At 38.0% G+C, this 22,305-nt stretch overlaps 3 protein-coding genes across 5 annotated transcripts; 1 reads left to right on the top strand and 2 right to left on the bottom strand.

Moving 5' to 3' along the window:
• Nucleotides 1-484: 484 nt before the first annotated feature.
• On the bottom strand, nucleotides 485-8,788 carry LOC110374858 (2-oxoglutarate dehydrogenase complex component E1). The gene is made up of 22 exons (XM_049839053.2): nucleotides 8,629-8,788; nucleotides 8,045-8,113; nucleotides 7,811-7,927; nucleotides 7,290-7,374; nucleotides 7,000-7,100; nucleotides 6,662-6,803; nucleotides 6,118-6,196; nucleotides 5,659-5,835; nucleotides 5,145-5,293; nucleotides 4,932-5,017; nucleotides 4,595-4,774; nucleotides 4,086-4,266; nucleotides 3,666-3,884; nucleotides 3,276-3,469; nucleotides 3,038-3,166; nucleotides 2,746-2,867; nucleotides 2,530-2,642; nucleotides 1,996-2,183; nucleotides 1,784-1,880; nucleotides 1,309-1,501; nucleotides 886-1,182; nucleotides 485-659 (listed from the first exon to the last, which is right to left on the bottom strand). Exons 2-22 carry the CDS (start codon nucleotides 8,105-8,107, stop codon nucleotides 554-556), a joined length of 3,018 nt encoding a protein of 1,005 aa, XP_049695010.1. The 5' UTR covers nucleotides 8,108-8,113; nucleotides 8,629-8,788; the 3' UTR covers nucleotides 485-553.
• A 742-nt stretch (nucleotides 8,789-9,530) lies between these two features.
• Nucleotides 9,531-12,111, top strand: LOC110374891 (uncharacterized). Of its 2 annotated transcripts, none has more exons than XM_021332801.3 (4): nucleotides 9,531-9,629; nucleotides 9,872-10,027; nucleotides 10,738-10,884; nucleotides 11,658-12,111. In XM_021332801.3, the coding sequence occupies exons 2-4, from the start codon at nucleotides 9,875-9,877 to the stop codon at nucleotides 11,823-11,825; spliced, it is 468 nt and encodes a 155-aa protein (XP_021188476.1). In that variant the 5' UTR covers nucleotides 9,531-9,629; nucleotides 9,872-9,874; the 3' UTR covers nucleotides 11,826-12,111. The 2 variants fall into 2 exon arrangements, with proteins under 2 accessions (XP_021188476.1, XP_021188475.1); XM_021332800.3 differs by lacking the exon at nucleotides 9,531-9,629 and adding an exon at nucleotides 9,670-9,751.
• Nucleotides 12,112-12,156: 45 nt separating this feature from the next.
• LOC110374877 (sugar transporter SWEET1) lies at nucleotides 12,157-22,082 on the bottom strand. Of its 2 annotated transcripts, none has more exons than XM_049839055.2 (5): nucleotides 21,912-22,082; nucleotides 17,246-17,423; nucleotides 16,183-16,462; nucleotides 14,536-14,655; nucleotides 12,157-13,782 (listed from the first exon to the last, which is right to left on the bottom strand). In XM_049839055.2, exons 2-5 carry the CDS (start codon nucleotides 17,416-17,418, stop codon nucleotides 13,669-13,671), a joined length of 687 nt encoding a protein of 228 aa, XP_049695012.2. In that variant the 5' UTR covers nucleotides 17,419-17,423; nucleotides 21,912-22,082; the 3' UTR covers nucleotides 12,157-13,668. The 2 variants fall into 2 exon arrangements, with proteins under 2 accessions (XP_049695012.2, XP_049695011.2); XM_049839054.2 differs by having other exon boundaries at nucleotides 17,246-17,426; nucleotides 21,912-22,080.
• Between the last annotated feature and the right edge of the window lie 223 nt (nucleotides 22,083-22,305).

Genomic DNA, 22,305 nt, shown 5'->3' with positions numbered 1-22,305 from the left:
GATTTACGGATTTACACACACACGTATTCAATAACCGCGCCGCTCAACGGCGCGTACAGCCTGTAGCGGTTATAGGGTAGGGCGCGGTTGGGCGATGGCCCTGGGCGCCGCAAGCGCCTACAACCAATCCTTATAGTTCAACGTTATCTAACAGTACATAAGAGAAGTACATAAGGGAAGTACATAAGAGGAGTACATAAGGGGAGTACATAAGAGGAGTACATAAGAGAGTTCATAAGAGAGTACATAAGAGGCGAGTATATAAGAGAAGCAAATAAAAGGAGTCCATAAGAGGAGTATATAAGAGGCGAATGCATAAAGCATGCGCGCGTATGCTCTTCGATGCTCTGTTGATGATCCATCCGCCCGCGGATTCAAGAAAATGCTCTCCTACGCGCTTCCAGCGGTGTGCGCTGGGCCTAAAGTACATAGTGTGCACAGGCCATATTACATAGTGTTCCTTAGGTAAGTAAAAAGTCAGTGATATAAAACTATTTTTTTATTATTTTGTTTTCATTATTGGACATTTCACAAGTTTTTACTAATTTTACTTCTAGACGCAGCCTGCAATAATTCTATCCTTGAGTTCTTTCAACTCCTTCAAGTGAACCCATTTTATTCCCGTCGCCGAAGCCGAACTCGCTGGTCTTGAAATGCATCTGAGGGTAAACAAGTAAATTCATTAGTATTAAGTTGATGTGACTACCTAAGCCGTACCTAAACTTTTATTAGTCTTCCAAAACAGAAGGAGATTGTCCAATGTTTTGTTTTCTAGCGAGTTACATAAGTAGGTACTGTGAACGAGGGTCTCCAATTTTTGTGCAATCCAAACTAAATCGAATTCGAAAATTTCGCCAAATTCTCCTTGCATAAGTAGGTACTAACTCAATTTTTTGTTGAAAGAGATTCTCCATGCGAACTTTGACGAAAGGCCAAGCGCCTTGATTCTTGTGTTCCTCCTGACACCATGCTTTCTTCGCCTTTTCGTATTTGCAGAACTCTTTGAGGACCAGGTCGTAAGGAAACGGGTACACCTGTTCGACGCGACACAAGGCAATTTTGTCCTCCAGTTTCTTCTCTTTTCGAAGGTCATTAATTTTGATAGCTACGTTGCCGGTGCAGAAGATTAGCTTTTTAACACCTTCAGGCTTTTTGCTGGCTGGTCCCTCTTCCGGGATGACTCTGAAAGAATATAATGTTCAGAAAATTAAATTACCTATATTACTTGAATCGTTAATTTTGGTGTGTAAATTCTTCTTATTCAATAAATAACGAATGTGTAATGCCAAAGTATATTAGTAATGTCACCTTCTAAAGGAAGTCCCGGGAAGGAACTCGCTGAACTTGGACCTGTAGTAGGGGTGCTTCAGGCCGACTTTAGGCGTCATGATGATCAGCGGCTTGCGGAACGGCATCGCTATTTGCCGCCGGATCATGTGGAAGTAGTTGGCCGGAGTCGTCACGTTGCATACTATCCAGTTGCAGGCACGCAGCTGTTTCACTGTCAATTAATGATTATATTACGAAACCACTCGTGATACACATCTAGCCCGATATTCGGTCAAGGCGGCTGTTTACGAAAGAGATCAACCAGTAGTATTCCCGTTCGATTCCTGAGACTAGCGCATCCAAGCAAGCAAAAACCAATTCTTCAGCTACTTATACCAATTCTTCAGCTACTTATATAAGCATGGCGAACATATGAACAATCTCAGAAGACAGCCGGAGAGATATAGTAGATCAGTAGGTAGTTGAGATGCATGCAAGCTAACAGAATACTTACAGATCAAACTCTTATCGTCCAGGTCAGGTATGATGTCCTCATCATCATCGCACATTTGCAGGTATCTCTCAATGCGTCCCGACGAGTGCTCCGGACCCTGATCAATGAAAAAGGCGACTCATTCACAAAACTCCTTACATAGATCTGTTTAAGTTTGATGAAGCAATATATGTATTGTGGACTGTGGATCAAAGGCGAAGATGATCACTCACAGCTCCGTCGATGCCGTGTGGCAGTTGCACCACGATGCCTGACTGGCTGACCCACTTGCTCTCGCCGTTTGCGATGAAAGTGTCAAACATTGGCTGCGCTGTGTCCGCGAAGTCTCCGTACTGCGCCTCCCAAATGGACAGCACCTTCGGGCTCGAGTATGAGTAACCCATCTCGAAGCCCAAGATACCTGCCGATAGCAACAGCTTTAAATGTGGACATCCTTGATTCACGTGTTAGTAATTATCGTCGACATAGAATTGTAGCAAGTTTATTTATTTGATGTTCAACGAGAAGGCGCCTTGTCTCCTCCCGACCTATACCTCGAAGGAGGGACTTAGCTCCACTGTTGTAGAGTGGAGACACTTGACTGCAGTCGCGTTTGCGCTTTCGGAAATACGGACACAATACGTAGTCAAGTCTTCTCGTCATCTTCATCAGCCTTTTTATCGTCCCACTACTGGGCAAACGCCTGAATGCTCCGTCGTTAACGATAAAGTCACACCATTCTTAAAGTAAGCAATGTATATTCTCACCGAACTCTGAGAGCGAGCTGTTGTGTAGCTCGTAGCGGGCCTGGTCGGGGTAGAGGGTGTCGAGCACACGGTACGTGGCGCCGTCCACGCCCTGGTGGTGGTACACGTGATGCCTGAGGGAACGACACTAGTTAAAGACACCACATCAAGTTCCAAGTTCCACCGGGTCAAGTTTGTGCCTGAGTTATGACGTAGAGGAGTAGAAGGTATATTTACCTGTGCGCCATGGTGCCTCGCTCGACGTCCTCGCCGGTGAAGCGAATGTGCACCTGGTCGCGCAGCAGGGAGCCGTACGCCAGCGCCTCGCCCATCGGCCAGTCCGCGATGCCCTCCTTCACCTATAAACAATATCATAGCGTTTGGGAAATTCTCAGTCATCATCCTCTTGCTTGGCATTAAAATTAGGCGCAACATCGCGAGTAGGACTAGGTTATGCGGACGTCAAACAAAAATATTCAATCGTCACAAATAATCCTTTGGCGATTTATTAAGTTATGGCAGTACATACCATTTTTTCTCGATTTTGTAAAATCCTTGTGACACCCTTGTGTATCTCAAAGGCCCACGGCTCAGGTGGTTGAGTGAAGTGATTGGCAATAGTGTTTATTGATGCCTGACTTATTCCAGTTTCTAATATCTGAAACAAGCATCATCTCCTTAAAATACTAAACTTTAGAAAATAAAACATGGAACTAATACAGAGTTCTATCTAAGTTACATTCTCCAATCTAGAAAATATAAGATACCTTGTTAGGGTCGACAGCTTCAAAGAAGCCGGTCCAGGGAGTATCGATCCAGTCCGTGATGCTGAGCTTGGTGACCTTCTTGGCGAGCTCGAAGTGTTTGTTGAGCGTGTCGGTGTACTCCTTCTCCCAGCCCTTGATGTCGGCCTCGGTCGCCACACCCTCCGATTTCAGTTTGTCCGCATACATCAAATCGACTGAAAACGCAGATTATTATAATTTTTATGTTTTGTTGATTGGTTCTCTGTTGTTGAAGAAAAGACAACAGTTCCCTGGGAAAATCAGTCGTGGGTCTACAAGTCTCCTACAACCACAAACTATTTTACTATTTAGAAAGTTGAACGAAAAGCTTAACCAATTATAACGTAAGTATGCAGTATTTCAGCGACTGACCAGTTTTGAGTGACCTAATCTTCTTGTACATGAAGGGCTGCGTGAACATGGGCTCGTCCTCCTCGCTGTGACCGTGGCGCCGGTAGCAGACCAGGTCCAGAACTACGTCCTTCTTGAACTTGCAGCGGAACTCGATAGCCACGCGCGCAACGTACGCAACTGCTTCGGCGTCGTCGCCGTTCACGTGTAGCACCGGAGCGTCGATCATTTTTGCTATATCTACGATGAGAGGGGCATTTCGTTAACTCGAGTTCTTGGCTCAAAGACGACCCTATTTGTTTAAAACAATCGTCAGTTAACTAGGTATTGAGTCCCATGCGAAGTCGATTTCACGAAAGGACGTTCCTAATGGGATATTACACATACATATTTAGTTCAGTAAATTTTAATGTTTACGTGCTAGATTTTGTGAGGATCTACCTGAGCAGTAGGGCGAGCTCCTAGAGAAGCGCGGGTCGGTGGTGTACCCGATCTGGTTGTTGCAGATGATGTGGATGGCTCCGTGCGTGGTGAAGGCGGGCAGGTTGCTCAGAGAGAACGTCTCGTACACCACGCCCTGGCCGCACATGGCCGCGTCTCCGTGCATCACAATAGCCATCACCTGGGCAATCATATCTTACTTAATGATATGATGATGAATCATTTTATCTGAAGCTCTCACCATTGCAGACTTTACATATACTTCACCTAACCTAACCTAACCTAATTAACGCAAAAGTTTTTATGTAGGTACTACTTATGTATACCTAGATAGATGGATGTATGTAGGTACTTTATGGATGTTTCTCTATCTCTGGGAAAAACTACTGGATGGATTCTTAGAAACTTAATCTGTTGTATAGCTTTCTCTTTCCGAGTAACATAGTCTAAGTCTATATTTTATTCCGGTACGGGCAGAAGTACCCACGGAAGCCGGGGGGTTATAATACCTTGTCGCCATTATTATCGCCTCTCCAGAATTGTTCGGCGCGAGCCTTCCCGCAGACGACGGGCGAGACCACCTCCAAGTGAGAAGGATTCGCGCTCATCGACACCTTGATGTACTTGTTCGTACGACGGATGAACCGGTGGATGAAAGTGCCCAAATGGTATTTCACGTCGCCGGAAACCTGGATAAAATTTGTGAGGAACAAAATACAAGATACGTAAAATTCAAGATGTTTAGTGTTAGGTAAAACGAATTTTCTAAAAATAAAATAGTTGTTTTAGATATTGTGTAGATAATTCCATGTCATTCTGGAATTCTATAGTAGAATAAATACTCACACTTTCCACCGGTTCCATAGGCTTGAATTGCGCAAAAATATCAAGCAACTGTTTTCGGCATACATTCACCAACATATTTAGACGACCTGTATCAATATACAGTGTGTTACAAAAGTACAGGAATAAAGTCGAAAGGAGATTAAATGGCCCATTATATTTATTTATTTTCAACTTTATTCTCAGGCATAAAAGGCCCATAGATTAAAGAGTCACCTCTATGCTGCATGGCCATGGTGATGGACTCCACGCCAAGCTTGGTGCTGGTGTCCACAATCTCTTCCAGCATCACGATCATGCTCTCACCGCCTTCCAAACCAAACCTCTTCTCCGCCGGCCATTTGACGGCGAAGTATTTTTCTAGGCTACAGTGAGATCGAGCTCTTAAGACGTGAACTTGGAATAATAACATCAAACTAGGAGGACTCTGAGTATATCTGTAGGTATAGTTGAGAAGGACCATTCACATATTAAGTATATAAAAAATCACTCAGTAGGTACCTATTTAAACCAAGTATGTGTACCTAACACTACATAGTATAAAATAAAATCGCTTTTTCTGTCCCAAAATTACGCAACCGATTTTCATGCCATTTGTTTTTATCAGCGTTTCAAGAGGAAGTATGTATAATAACATCCATTAAATAGTGGGGAAAGGCTGTTATCCAGTAATAATAGGTTTTAACAGTAATAATAGGGTTTAAGAGTAACAATAGGGTTTAGCACTCACAAGACAGCCTTAGTGAGCCGCCTCATGATGTCTCTCTTCTCCTTGTTGTTCATGTCGAAGGCGCCCGGCACCTCCATCTTCTCGCGGAGGAACGTCACGGCATCAATGTCGTACATGTGCATGTACTCAATGCCTATCGACCCGCAGTACACCAGCTCCATGCGCCGGATTATCTCTCTAAGTAAGCGAAATAGGACTTTTATCTTATTTGGCCTAAACTAACGAGTGTATCATAAATTGCAAGTAGGTTAGACAAGTACGGTTGAAACGGTGATCGGTTGAAACAAATTGAATATATCGTGAATAGTGGGGATAGGTGCGGCGGATGTTTTGTTTTTCTTGTAGAATTAATATTGGCTGACGCATCGATTTCCAGCCTCCATGCATATGTCTCAACCCCTCAATAACAAGTAGGTCTGTACATCTAGCTAGGTAGTAGGTTCGAGATGACACCTTTACCTGAGTGTTAGCGATGTCTCCTTGCCGCCAATAAACGTTCTATCAGGTAGTTCAAACTTCATGTCCAAGTGTTCCTCGGCTAAGGAATTAAGAGTCGTCTTAGTAAACTGTTACATCTATGCTCTATACTAATATTATAAAGAAGAAAACTTTGTTGGTTTGGTTGCAATGAATAGGCTCAAAAACTTCTGGACCGTTTTAAAAAATTTTTTCACCATTCAAAAGCTACAGTATCCACGAGTAACATAGGCTATATTTTATCCCGGTACGGGCAGTAGTTACCACGGGACGCGGGCAAAACCGCGGGAAAACGGCTAGTATTATATATTGAAGTATGGATAGTTGAAAAATAAAATTTAAAAAACTATTAAAAAGTGTTACTCCCTGTTAAGTCTATCCGAACTACTACTTATGGCATGAAAATATGCTGGGGTTGGCAACGTTTTTTTTTTGTGGGCATTGTATTTTTTGTATTCTTTATGGAACACCGTGTTATACTGATGTATTAATTACTAGGTAAGTATGTGCCGAAGCTGATCCTTACTTAACATTGAGGTCAATTCCCGGGCTACCACAACAGACTCTATCCCTTTGGAGTCCAGAGGCAAATTCTTCGATGACGCGATGAGCCTGGCTGGTAATGTCAGGCCGAGAGGGTCAGTCTTCGCGAGCAGGTGACCACGAGACTGTGGAAACAAACTTGGTGAAGGCCTTACCTTATACTGGCTGGGTTAGACATATCTTAACTATAAATTACCTATTAGGATTGAAAGGAGCTAAGGAAAAACGTTTATTTCTCAATTTTTTGTTTTGGAAGTCACTTCTGTCTTCTATAGTTTATTTTTATTTCTTGCTTTTCAGTCTGATAAATTAATAGTTCACCTGATAACTTCGAATTAAACTGGCGACTGCCAAATTCAGTTTGATTCTTTCTTGAACGTCGTCCTCTGAACTTTTCCCTCCTTCCTTTTTTTGGTCAGGATCTGTAAATATCAATAAAATGTGGAATAAGGTACAAGGTCTTATTGTTGAGCAAAGCGTACAAAAAGTTCAGAAACACCTCGTTAAATAATAGAAGTTCTATTAAAATATAGGTACATACCTATAGGATTTTCTAATGACGGAAGGGCAAACAGAAACAGTTGATAACGCGATTTACGTGGGTTACTTACGGACTGTTGTAGGACTAAAGTCGTCCTGCATTTCTTCAATCTTTAACGCAGGACCGCAGACGCTATCATAGAATCCATCCCATTTCTGCAAAAAAAAGTATTCATGTTAACGAATGTGTAGCTACCAAAGTGTTAAAGAGAAAGATCTCGCACAGAAACTCATATCATCATTTTGGAAAAGGGATGATCGAGTCCATGTCGCAGACATGACAATGCTGAGATGGGTATTTGGTGTGAATGAATCTGAAATCTGGAGATCTAAGGGGGAGGCCATTGTTCAGCAGTGGACGTCCTATGGCTGAGATGATGATGATGATGATGAATCTGAAATAATATAGTAAATCGGGAGGAGGGCTGAAACACATACACACAAATAGTGTGTTATGTATGAATTATTGTAGGTAGAAAGACCGCAGAAATGATAGCTGGTTCGCCTGAGATAGGTATATGACACTAATAAGAAAGAGTGTAGGTATGTGTATGCATATTCAAATATTTGTGTAACAGTTAAGTATGCGTACCGAATCAATGGCTCCTGATCCTCTTGACTTTGACCACTCCAAGTATTGCGCTTCAAGAAAATTCGCGTTAGCGCCGCACAGAAACGACTCCGCGTTTGAAGACAGGCACATCTTCAACTAGCGAGAACAAATATACCTCTATATGTTATAAGCTTAGCGGTATGGGTATTCAAACCAATAAAAACAAAATATAAGGAGAGAACGAAACTGTAGGTCTATATGAAGATAACTTACCGCTGGACCGCATACATATTTATACTTTTGGGAAGTTCTCAATATAGATTTCGCTAAAGACATTGTTAACTGAAATAAAAAAAGGTTTTCTGTAAATAATTATGAGCCCCAGTAATTAAGCATGAGGAGGTCAACGTATGAAATAAGCGAGTGGACACGAAACTTAGTCGCCGCCACTTTCATACTTGGATCTGCTAGAATTTCCAGCCACTGGTGGCGGTGACGATGGCAGACGGCCCATTTGTCACGGACTTTCAAAGCAATATTCATTTTGTTGGGAAGATAGCTATTTTAGGCTAGCGTATTTCATCATTTTCCTCATCTGTTCTGTTTATCTAATCGTTCGAACTGGTATTGGTGAATTCTATAGGTTCGAACCAAGGATACCTACAGCGCCATCCTGAATAATCCCATCGCTCCAACGTAAATATACGAGAAGCTAGGTACTAGCGCAACAAAAGGCTTAATAAAGTTGAAATCCCTCTGAAAGATAAAATCTTTCAGTCGTTCTATATAGGAGCACTAAGACATTTTAGGGAACCCTCATTATGACTACGATTATGAAAAAAATGGTAATCACCTACCTTCTTTTAACAGTTTCAATATTTTTAATAACACTTGAATTTTTTAAGGTTCATTAATCTAATATACTTAATAAAAATAAATTAACAAAAAAAAAATATTTTTTTCCAGAAACTGTTACACTGTCATTTGTAGAATGAGATAAAATTCTGACTTCGAAGCTGTTGGCCAAATGTTTACAGATTTAATTACAGCCAGTATTATTTAGTGCCTAATTCAGTCTCAAAAAGGTTTGAAATGTTTAGTGTAGGTAATTGCTTGTAAGATTATGTTTATCTGTTACCCTTTGAGCCCCTTCTTCTCCAATGCAATTACATTGGTATGTTTGAATTTCTATGTTACCTATTATTACAAGAAGCTTGCACCTGCAAAGTGGTTTGCATCAAGTCCTGAGTCCTGAATCCTGTAGGTACATAATATGTATATCTAACACAGATCTCTAAATAAAGACTATATAGACTCGTGTTTACGCAGGATCGGTACCTACGATTGTTTATTCACATATAGGAGTACCTATACACCTTTTCATCAGTCAGCGTCTAGATGCCCAAATATTCTAAAAATAACTATAATCGAGAAGATAGGTCTCATCTATCCATATTCTATGTAGAGGGTTTATATACTCGACGGTTGGGTTAGGTTAGTGCATGTGCACATTAACTAATCCATAACCAGTTGTTAAATCGCCGATTTGTTTGACCATTGGACTGTAATGTTATTGTTGGTTATGGCACAGATTACTATAATGGTTACGGTTTGGTTCGGTATCGTTCGTTTTAGTAGAAAACATTTACCTACATAAATGGTGCAACTCATCCTAACGAGAGGAAACCAGTCAGACAGAATTAAACTCCAACCGAACATAATCAATTTCCATTTATGATAATGGACCATTCACTTAAACGATTTTGATTTCAAAAGATAATACTGATCCATGTTGTTACGGTAGCAATAACCACGTATCTGATCGATAATAACATCAAAATTTTACCTCAATAATGATGTAAGTACCTAGCTTTTAAAAACAGTCCTTTTGTAATCGTAGGTGATCAAACATTCAACGCCATGAAAAACATTTTTTTTCTAAACTTTTCCTTAATTTTGATATATTTCTATGATGTTGAAGTAAGTACCTATATTTTTTTATAATCAAGGCACCTTTGCAGGCAAGTGTAGATCAAGAAACTTGTACTCGTTCAATCAGCTTGCAAGTCTGCTCTTTCCCTAATTCTTTTTATTTTCCAGTGTATGACTGTTATCCCTGAGAGGGCGAATATAGTATACACGAACCCCAAATTCCTGGAGAACACGACGATCACCGTGCGCCGCTATAGCAGGAAGTCTCCCTACTATGTCAACCTTGTTGGCTTCACTAAACATGAATGGAACAACAATATTACGGTCAGTTTTCGATTTCCCATCGGGCTACAAGAGTGAGGGAATAGTGCACGTGTGTCTACACCAATGCTTGTGCAATGTATGTTCTGAGCAGATGGCTGATCTGCTCATAAGAGAACTGCCACCGTGGCCGATAATCGGCTAGGACGCCATTATTATCTCTCGGTCTAGTTATCGGTACTACCTATCTGTCGACCTGGGCCACCCGTTACTCCTAGGTAGGACTGGTTGTCAGGCTTTCTGGCTTCTTTCTACGCCAGAAGAAAGATCTTTAAATGACGGCCGGGTTACAACAAGCGTAGGTTCTTTCCGAAACACGGAGGAACTTTACATGGCAAGATAGTCACCTGTCCACGCAACCGCGCCAAGCATTATTTAACTCTTGTGTTGTAAAATAAATTAGTACGAAATTGTTAAACATATGTAGATTCCAAGTCAAGTCCATCCATCACGGCCCTTGGCTTGTCCGTCTTCGAACGTCCAAATCATTCCATCTCTGACTACTTCTTGCCTCTCTCGTCCAATTTGCCTACTTAAGCACCTGTTCTAAATTGGCATTGATTGGAATAGTGAGTGCACCTGTGTCTGTGCAAATGCTTGTGCACTATAATATGTCCTGCGCAATTGGCTATGCACTATAATTTCCTTTCATGAGGATAGCCACCGCAGCAGATAATCGGCTATCATACCTAAAATTACGTGGTGACTTCCAGGTGGACGTAGTTCTCAAGCAGTTCTTGCATAACGAGTACCGACGTTCATTTATTGAGATGCATTACAAATTATGCGATTTCATAAACAAGGAGCCTTTTGTAGGGGGCGCTGCAAAAAATGCCGGCCTACGGTGCCCTATGCCAGCCGTAAGTACCTTTATTTATCCATCATCATCCTCCGAGCCTTTTCCCAATCATGTTGGGGTCGGCTTCCAGTCTAACCGGATTCAGCTGAGTACCAGTGCTTTACAAAAAGCGACTGCCTAGCCTATCTGACCTCCTCAACCCAGTTACCCGGGCAACCCGATACCCGTTGGTTAGACTGGTGTCAGAGTTACGGGCTTCTGACTACCCGTAACGACTGCCAAGGATGTTGAATGACAGCCGGGACCTACAGTTTAACGTGCCATTCGAAACACAGTCAATGGTGTCTAAGATATACTTAGAAAGTACATACAAACTTAGAAAAGTTGCATTGGTACTTGCCTGACCTGGGATCGAACCCGCGCCCTCATACTTGAGAGGTTGGTCCTTTACCACTAGGCCACCACGACTTCTGTAAGTAGCTTTACTAGCCCTATATTAAAAATCTATTTATTTTAAAGACTCTCTCACAGACTTTCGATTGAAATAATAACAGGTATTTTAAGAAAACTGACATTTATGCCTGTATGTATGTGGGAGCAACCTGCTTGGGAACGCGAAAGATCCTCCAAAACCATCAGTTACGCGTCACCTAACGGGTTCGGGATCTTTTAACGATTTTTATGTTAAAATAAAAAATACTCGGGTCCAAACAAGGCGTTTAAGAGCGCTATGGCACCTCCTCTGCTAGTCATTTTGTTCTCCATGTGATATCCCTAATCGACATGTTTAATAATTTAACACATACTTACTCACTTTGTAACATGTTTGTGCAGGGACATCAAGCTATGGTGAACATGACGGCTCCTACAGAAAACTTTCCGAATGTGTTTCCCTTCGAGAGAGGCAGCGTGGACATCGACATTTCCGTCACAGGCACGAAGGAGTTGGTCATGCAGATGTCCATCAAATTAACCTTCATACAGAAGAAAATTGCAATATAAAATGCATTTTTATGAAAGATACTGATCGTTTTGAAGCACAATGCTATCAATCAAGCACTTAGGTACCCACAGACCCACTGAGTGATCTGTATTGTTAAAGATTAACAGGTATTCAGATCAGCACAACAGTATCCAGATTTACAATCACCCATTAATGTTTTTTTTTCTTTCTATATAACTTAAATAGTTAGTTTGTTTTTGAAACTCTTTTATTTTTCTTGTTAATGTTTTAAAATAGCAAGAACAAACCAAATCCAGAAGCGCTAACTGACTGCTCGGCGGCTTTATTCATGTTTACAATTCACTTTAGAATCTTAATTAAAACTTCCAGTTATAATAAAAAGTTTATTTCATTTCATTTTACAATCTCACAGGTTTGATATCACAACATGAGGATTATATTAAAAATACGGCAACACTGATATAACTGATATACGTATTGACACAAAGATTTGTTATAACATATAAATATTTACAGCAAACGAGGTAAATGGTATTTGTCAAGAAGCTTATTAAGTAACTGTAGTAAATCTAGCAAGGAATAGGTACTTCAAGAACTATGTAATTGACGCGATGCGATTTTTGGTGTTGGGGAAATAAATATTTCTATTCAAAAATTGCAATGCTTTTTGTTTCAAGCGCGACGTCCAGTATACCTCTAAGCTTCTTGACATAAGTCCGTGAGACCAAGTGAATATACATATTACTAATTCTACAAAATGTGACTCAGAAAATTAATACTTGATTGATATTGAGCATTTACAATATGAATAAAAAGACGTTACACACTTTAAACTTAGATTAAAAACAACTGAATTATATCAACTTCATTTTAGTGTACTTTTTACAGCTTATCCGTCATTTTATTTCGGATAATTCTGGCATTAATTAGGTACTTTTAAATCCGATTCTAACACCAGTAAAACCGAGTTTAAACCACAGTTTGATGTGGATCGGTTTTAAACGTTGCGTTGTTCAGTATAAGGTCCCAACTTCGTTGAGGTCCCGCTCCCAGTCTAACCAGGCGCTCAGTGCTTTCAACACAACTGGCTATATTGATATCTAAGCCTAAGTTATTCCGTATCATTAAAAGACATGGTGTATAAGCCTTATTGTTAAATGGAAACTGGGTAGTTAGTGGTTACAAGACCATAATCTGCTGGATCTAGCATGGTTATCATTTCATGGCCACCAAGGAAAACTTAAATAAACCATAACAATGGTACAATATCAGAATAATTTATGCTTTAGATATCAATACAGTATTATAATGTAAGTTTGATCAAAACACGCTATGATTATACATATGTATATCACACTTTGTACAACTATTAAGGTTCATAAAATACATATTATTTGTTACTGATTACTAAGGTTACTTTTACTCGTACATACCGGGATTTCATTATTATTTTTCTATAACTATCCCACAAAATGGAATGTTATTTACAAATAAATCTAACATGATATAAAAAAAGGATTTTAAAAAGAAGTTCAAAACAGATTTTAATATTTTTAATCATTTCAATGAATAACAGTATAAAAATCTATCAAACGCGTAAAATAACGGAAGAAAATATCATAGGCTTTCACAGAAGCCATATAAAAACTTTTTACCCATACAATTCGTCCAGACTTTTCACTAATTACAAGCCTAGTTTTTCTCACCTATCGTCTGCTATTTATTAAAAAATGCAATTTATACGTCATGTATAAATATAAAGATTTAATATATATTAAAAATAAATTGAGCTACGGCGCAGTCTCGTAAAAGATAGGTTAGAAAAATTAGACTACCTACTTCCTAACGAGGCAACATTGTGTTTTGTCCTACCTATTTGATTTAGTCGGCTTTCTTAGCTTTGGGCTTCCTTTCCTTGCCCTTCGGTTTCGAAGGATAGATCACGAAGAGAGCCAGTTGCGATCCGCACAGAACTACAGCTACAATATTTTGTACCTGAAAATTTTAAAAATATGATTATTAGATAGGAATTTGGGATTAGATCTTTATGGGGCTTATGTTTAATTTTATCTCTAGTCAGCAAACAATAGAAAGATAAAAGGGATACGGTCGTTACATATTATTCATCAGATGCACGTAAACTAACGCGCTTAAATTCTCTAAAATAGTAGCTATAAATTATTATCTATTGAATCATCGATATTATTTGTAATATGTATCGACCTACTTCACAATCTTCAAAAATAACGATTGCCTAATACTAGCGATTAATTGAAAAATCTCAATGGCGTATCGCAATTTCATACAAGATACGCCGGAATTATTATTCCTGATAATTTTACACGATAATTACATGCATACCAAACTTTACTATTGTTACTGACTGGGAATGTTTTATTTCGTATCTATAGCACTGCACGAGACATTCAATCCATTAATTTTAGTAGATTGATCCACTGTGTTATTTAAATACACTTAATGTAATACACAGCTTTTATATATATACTCCTACTCGCCTTTAATATAACGACAAGATCCAATATCTTAACCACATTTTTAATGTGAATTCGAATTTAAGCCTCATGTGTCATACTAACATATTCAGTTAGTCGATATGGTTTTTGTCTTTTATCTGATATGCGTTGAGCTACAGAGTAGGGTTACCCAGATTGCCTACAATTATAAAGATAATATTGCTTTTAAAGAAGTTTCTCAGCCTGGTGTATGGTTAAATTAATGTATACTTACAACAAGGAACTTATTCCTGAGTATGATGCCGTACAGCAGCCACATGAAGGTCACGACGGATCCTGACAGGATGATGGGGAACGGCATGCCCTCAGTGCTCTTGTTCTTGATTATTTCTTTCTGCAATTCATTATACATATTATTTGTAAATATTTTATTAGTGCTTACGTTTTATAAGAAGTTCTAACCTCTCGTAAAAAGGTTCAAGGCTATTAAAATGCAGTTCAAGTGCAATGATAATCTTTTCCAAGGGTTTAGGCAGGAAACTAAGAACGTGTGTAAGGAATTTTAAGGGCGGCAGAGAATCTACTTATCGTTTTTTTTTTTTATTATTGATCCGTATCCGGTTAGACTGGAAGCCGACCCCAATATAATTGGGAAAAAGCTTGGGAGATGATGATGCAAACATTTTTATCCTAGCAATTGCGACATATTTTTTTCGCCAGCGCTGTTTCATCAAAGGTTTAAGTAAATATAATGCTAAAGATAATGCTAATTACATTAGCAAGCGATAGATACTGATTTTATTACTAACAGTGTATCAGTTTTCAGCACAAATGTGACTCCATTAATTTAATGGGGGCGCGAGGGCGTTGACCTACAGTAGTTGTCAAACATTAGCCCGTATCAAATTTTATGATCGTTAGGTACAGTGATAATTATCATAATATAATGACCTTATGTAACTTATGACATAAGTTAGGTAATACAAACTTAGTTCGCTGGTGACAATAGTTGAACCATAGTATTTCTATAGAACAGTTCAGATCAGAGATATCAATTTTATACTAAAAGCTAGAATAAGTTATAATAATTATTGCCTAAATGAAAAAGGCCAATTTTGAATTAAATAGCAAGTAAAAAAATGTTATACATTGGTATTTGAACATGGCAATGACATCAGATGAAAAAGTAAGATGAAAAATAATGCACCATTGTTGACTTAACTACATATACCTATGTACATTGCGGTTTTAAACAGTAGCTGTATGTATATGTATCAAATTCCAGTGACTGCAATTATGTAAAGATAATATGTAACATTTTATCTGCACTATAACACCACGTCATGTCTACAAAAGTGTTGCGTAAGGTTTTAGTTCTATTAACGTTTATTAATAGTGCTTCTCAGCCAATAACATCGAAAATTGCCACTTTATCAACACTAAATAGATAAGATTTAACTAATAACTATGATAATCTACGAGTGTTTTTCCGGCTCAGAGGGAGTTTTTTGTGTCTCATCAATATATGAATGTTTCACAATGAATTTCAGAAAAGGACTTGGAGTACTCAGGGGGATAAATCTGTATAGAATTGATGATCTTCATCAAATTAGGACGAAAATAAAAAGACGTTTATCGACGAGCTAATTAGGAAGAGGCCTAACATTAGATCATTCCATAATCAGATAATAACTTCGAGTACTACCAGATAAACTTATTGCCAGTCACAGCGATAAAATATGTGCTGATAATGGTATATGGAGTTGAAGTTTTATTAACACGTTAGGTTGCGTTTAACTTATTTTAGTTAAGCAAGAAGACTGTATGGCACCGCCAATCAAATATTCTTAATGTATTGCATTCCTTCACCAAACAGTATAGGTAACGTAGAGATGGAAATAGTTATAGAAAAATAACTCACCAGTCCAAACAGCGGTGAGGCGATCAAATAGAACATGAAAGCGGTGATGATAGTTCCAAATCTGTTCTCAACCAGCTTGGGATCCTCCATTTGAGCATAACCAATCAGAGCAGCAGAGAATGCACCCGAGAGACCGATCTGCGCCCAAACCTTCATCTTCTCATGTGTGTAGTTGAAGTATATCATAGTGTAGATGATGTTGAGAGCCAAACCAACCAAGTTCACTTGGATCATCTTGTCGTCGCGGAGAATGTAGCCGAATTTCAAGTTGAGAACGCTCCTGAAAAATTAAAAAACAAAATATTACATTAAAGTCTCAAAAGACTTTACTACTGCACTTTCTATGAGCAGTGAGTCAGCTGTGCCCTGCAGTGACACTTTGAAAAGGCCGATGATGAAACTCGTCTGCTTGATTTTAAATGTCATTTTCTGAACTACGGAAAGATGACCCCGAATAGAATTGGTATAAGGGCAGGATGATGGTGATTTTCTGAACTGCAGAAGTAACTCCACGTTCAGTTTTGATCAGGACTGGCCCTTTTTACGGTATGCTATCGTTGGGTCTTAGAAAAGTTTTGAGACAGCCAATTGTCCTACTCATGTCGATACTTGTTATAGTTATTTGACTATATCAGAAATCAAGATCACAATAATGGCAGGTTTCAATTTCAGATAAGATTTAAACTGGTTTTTGGCGATATGACAATGACTAGCAATTTAAAAACTGATGAAACGTGTAAAGATTATTGCTATTATCTTGTTAGACTGTCTTCGCAACTGTGGGAAATACCTATTTTATGAATATTAGACATAGAAATGACTGGCAAAATGAGAGTGTACTCAAGCGGGAAACAACAAGATATTCTCATTGCTCTTCATCTTAAAATAAGGCTCTAGAAATGAAGGGGTTTCATTTAGATAAAGTCTGATTCTTCCATCATCACCTGCCTATTTCCGAAATACATGTCTTCCTCTTCCACATTTTTCTATTAGACGTACAACCACCACCACCACCACACAAGTTGTACACCATACAAGTAACTTAGTTAAAGCGCATACTCACATAATAATACCACCAAGGAAGGGCATGATGCCAATACCCCTGGTGCCTCCCTGCTTGTAGATGTCCCAGCAGATGAAGGAGCCGGAGAACATCTGGCCTACCGTGACGATGGCGGCGGTGTTACCCACCACCTCCTTGTACGGCTGCAGCACATCGGCTAGTACGTCCAACATGATTGCTTCTGAAAGGAATGAGGTTTATGTAAAGAATTTTGGCACCATTTTGAGGTAAAGTTTGAGACCTAGTCCTTAAGAACTGGCATAGGTCTAAAAGTCCTGATCTATCAGGAAATAATAACTTATACTAGGTATGGGATACATCTGTTCTGTTCAAAAGAATATTGCTTCACAGGATCTATGCTTGAACGATGAAGATTTAGTTCAATACTCGATCCTAACATTAGTCGCGTCTTCGAACATTGCCTAAGTATTCGTACCTAAATTGTCAATACTTTTCTATTTTTGCTTTTAGCCTCACAACCCAAGCCTAACATTTGCATAATTTTATTGCAGCTGCTTATCAAATAGTTTTTGTTGTTCTTTGCTCTAATTCAATTCTAATGACCTCGAGCGAATCGAAATACGTAGCGCGTAACTTTGATTCTACAATTCTAGACTACAATTGAAACATGACAGTAGGAATAATAAGAGTATCATTATTTATAGAACGTATGAGCTCTTAGACGTGTTTCCCTGAATGCAAGGGGTCGAGGTCCAAAACTATTTATAATGTTATTTACTACTCTGTTGACATGTTCAGACACTTCTTCATATCTTACGAGTTACGGAGTTACTATCCTATACATGGGCATATAGATAAATTAGTGTCATCATCCCAATTGGTTTTGAGAGTAACCCCCTTTTATTTAAAGAGGTTATATTAAAGCCCTCATCTCGGGCACCTACTTTAATATTTTCACTACTTAAGTATCTGTATTCAAAGTCCACGTTATGTCTGAGTTAATTGTATTTTGAATGTTGCGCCTCTATGCATAGCTTCCAAGCTTCCAACACAAGTTAAGCGCATACCTACGTGGTCATTTCGGCGTATTTCTGCAAAGTCATTGTGCTCATCACACTGACATCACAGTATCTATTCTGTATTGCAAAATGTTTCGTCAGCCTGTTTTCAATTTGTTCCTAAATTGTACTATAGGATTACGTGGCCATTTTCACACATCGCACGTACTTAAATGACGTTATCTATTCATAGATATGGGAAAAGATGAGTGATAAAATACATATTTATAAATCTGTTAGAATGCAACAAAGATAGCCATACATCTTATCACATCTTCAGATTGAAGATTCGCATCACCCACAGACATATCACCATTTCATTCATCAGCAGGGGCAATGAAAAATCTGCACAAACAGAAGATAGTCGCCGGTAATGGTTCCAATTACTTAATTCTTAGGTCCCTTCTTGGCTCTCCCCCGTCTTAGGTCAGGGTTACCGCTACAGGTCAACACCACTCTTCGTTTCCTCATAATAAAACGTAAATTCAACAGGTTTTAAGTTACGAGAATAATGAATCTTAATCAATGTAATAGTGAAAAACACGTTGATAAGTTTTAAGCAGAACAATACTCATCTACCGCTAAACACAAGCTTATCCATAGATTTTAATCTTAACCAACGCAGCTTGCTCAAATATATGAGTATCCAAAATAATCCGAGATCCTTGGAGGCTTAATATTCATCAGCAAGTATTTTTGGACGATGTACTTGATCAGTGCCGGTCGGTGTCATGAACTCTGTCCCCCAAAAATGTCAGTGGTCCTAATGTGTTCTCCGCAAACAAGCTCAATAACAAACAATCACAGCTCACTAGTTACTATATTGTAATAAATTGCTTGTAAATTGGCCCAGCGTCATGCGCACACCCACCGGTAGTTGTGACGTCATGCACTATCGCAGTCAATTGTTTCATTAGTGCAGGACACCGTTAAGTGAAGGCAATTCAAAGGCGGTCACAACAACTACTGGAGACGCTATTAAACGTAACATTAGCTGACCACTTGTTTACAGAGTCTTATTGAAATTTCGTAGGAGCTACCTGATTTCTGTTTTGGCGTTAGCTCGTGTTTTGGGCAGAAAAATAGCGTTTGTGATTGATGAGCTGTTTCTGACGTCTATATATTAGGTCCAAAAACAATTTACTAAATATGGAACTGGCTTCTGTCCTCCCTAACCCTCTCTTTAGCGCGGTCGGGTAAGTATGTGTCCTGAGTCCTGATACGTGATTGCTCATTAAAACCTGACGACATAATTATTCGTTTTTTAGGTCACTCAGTACAATAAGTAGTAATATATGAGCAAGGTCACGATAATATTGTCTGATTCTCGTTTCTCGCTATACATATTCTTAAGTAAAACACTAGAAAAACAATTGTAATTTAGTGGACAAAGGTTGTTTATAGAGCTCAAACGTGTTTGAAGGTTGTATCGTTGTATCTAGTAACGTGTTGTTTAATGTGTTATTTGCTCAATTAAAATAAAGACTGAGCACTTATCATAGTTTAGCGAGGTGCGTAGTGCACTGCACAAACCAGTCTGAGATTCTTTGATCAACGCTATGCTCGACGGTAGGTTTTCGACGAGCGATGGAGTGTGGAGTAGAGGTACCTCAGGTATAGTTAGCATTGACGCTTTGTTGTGTCTAATGGCTAATGAACATACCTACTTAGCCTGATTAATCATTTTAAGGTTCTTCATGATCTCAGACATTAAACTTAGCTTAAAGTTTATTAGACGCGCTTATCTCAGACACTAGGTCCGATTAAAAAAAATAATCCGCGCGGACCAGCTTATCATAAAATGACTGATATAATGAAAGATCATAATGAGCCAACCGTAGCTAATGAAATGCTTGTGGCTCTTAACTACCACGAAACTCATTAACATTGTCCGCTGCGAATAAACAAAAGAGTTTAATCTCTACTTATATTGTAACTAATGGTCCTTTGTTTCATATCACTTGATTATGCCAAACTGATTAGAAGTATTCGAGAGAGTATGAGGAATATGTCTGTGTGCTAGGTATATACCTACTGAAAGTTTTCAAGTTTCGTAATTTAGAAAAATAGCTTCTGCCTGCAATTTTGGTCCAAGGGACAACCTACAACTTCCCACACCTGGATAGATAGCCTATCCCTACTAATATTATAAATGCGAAAGTAACGATGTCCGTCTGTCTGTTACGCTTTCACGTCTAAACCACTGAAGGGAAGCTAGTATGCAATATAAGCAAGTTACTAATGAAAGGCATGTTTTTTCTTGATTAAAATAGCAGGATATTAGGTTCACAATAATTTGACATTATTTATGGTTGACATAAAGTAAATTAATTATTGTAAAGAATATAATTTAATTACTTTAAATGTTTAATAATTCTTTCTAACAAGGTCAATGTGGCTGTGTAACAGTGAACAATATGCAAAGTTATGTTCAAGGTCAAATCAAGGTAAACCTAGTTTACGAGAGTAGAAATTCTTACTTTTATTATACCTAGCTAATTCAGCAAATGTAGGTAGGTATCACGTTTATTTGTTCAACTTTCTACTTTTATTTAAATTATAAAAATAAAATTTTAATCAAATTAAAGTAGACCGAATAAAAATTGATTGTTTCTTTTGCACAACTCCTTTAGATAGGTATTTGTGTATTTATTTTCAATTTATTTTTATACAAAAAGTTTTATTTTTTACGTTATCATTTTGGGTTAATTGCTTTTATAGGTGACATTCTATTTGTTATTTTCCTACATACTTTTCTTATTGGAATCTGATTGCAATAAAAATCAAGTGAATTGCTTCTGTTTATACATTTTAAGTTATAGGCTACTTTTTATTCAGGTCTGCACCGTAGTTCCCATGGGAGGCTTGTGAAATCACTGGTAGGAGCTCTTTACAAATTTGTCCTAAGTTTATATTACAGGCAGTCCAGACTGTTTATTACATGAATAAACTTGAATGATATCAACACTACTTATCTAATCTATACAAAAGATTCTCCATTAGCTATTGACATAACTTCTAACAAATTTTATCTGTTTATTCACTTATTAACTTTTTTTTTGAATGATCAATTTAACCATTTTAAATTCTACCTTTAAATGATCCATAACTTTAAATCAGTAGCTGCTTAGCATATTTTATTAATGGATTATTTTAATAAGATTCATTTAAACCTTAAACTTAACTTTTTCCATAAGAATAATAAAGTTATTAGCTCATAAATGAATCAAGTTTTATATTTAGCCCAATTAATAATTCAATAGAGGCAGGAAAAAGCAAACCTAATAAACCTGTAAATGATAACCATTTTGAATTATTCATAAGAATAAAGAATAATAACTTTTATGAATTAATAATTCTAACATTAAGTTATTTAAAATGTTTTTAACCATGAAGGAAAAATGCTATGGGTGATGTTTATCTCAGATTTGTTACATAAAAGATCTATTAAGTTGTATTATTAAATATAAATCATTATTATCACAAAGTTTTTTTGCAAAATTTAGGTCAGAGTATAGCTAAGAATGTGCAGAGAGCTTAGGACTTAGAAAATATGTTGGTATTACACATTTTACAAGATATTTACAAAAAGTTTCATCATCAGATGATAATTCTAACCTATAAAAATATAGTTAAGAGAAACTTACCGGTAAAAGTACAAGGTAAATGAATTAAATGTCGGTTATTCCTGTAAGATGATGGTTATTGTAAAACTATAACACAGTACAACCACACACGAGAAATGCAATTTTAAACTGAATGAAAATTATAGTGGAAAGGGGGGACCGCTAACTGTCAACAGCACAGACTGTCAGACGTCAGACGTGTTCCAATGGACGATTGACGCGATTCTTGACAGATTTGACATTGACACTTGACAGTTAAAAACACCAAAGGGCTAGCGCCCGTAGCGAATTTTAAATACAAAGAATGCAAAAACGGTGTTAATCATTACAGTAAATTATTCAATTTATTTATTCATGAGAATAATTTAACCCTGAAAACGATTTGAATTGTTTAAAAATAAAGAAAAACTTATAT

This window comes from Helicoverpa armigera, chromosome 9 (assembly GCF_030705265.1).
Source record: "Helicoverpa armigera isolate CAAS_96S chromosome 9, ASM3070526v1, whole genome shotgun sequence".
In the NCBI taxonomy this organism is placed as follows: domain Eukaryota; kingdom Metazoa; phylum Arthropoda; class Insecta; order Lepidoptera; family Noctuidae; genus Helicoverpa; species Helicoverpa armigera.
Note: the sequence above shows the minus strand (reverse complement) of the source record. Positions and strands in the feature narration are given on the sequence as shown.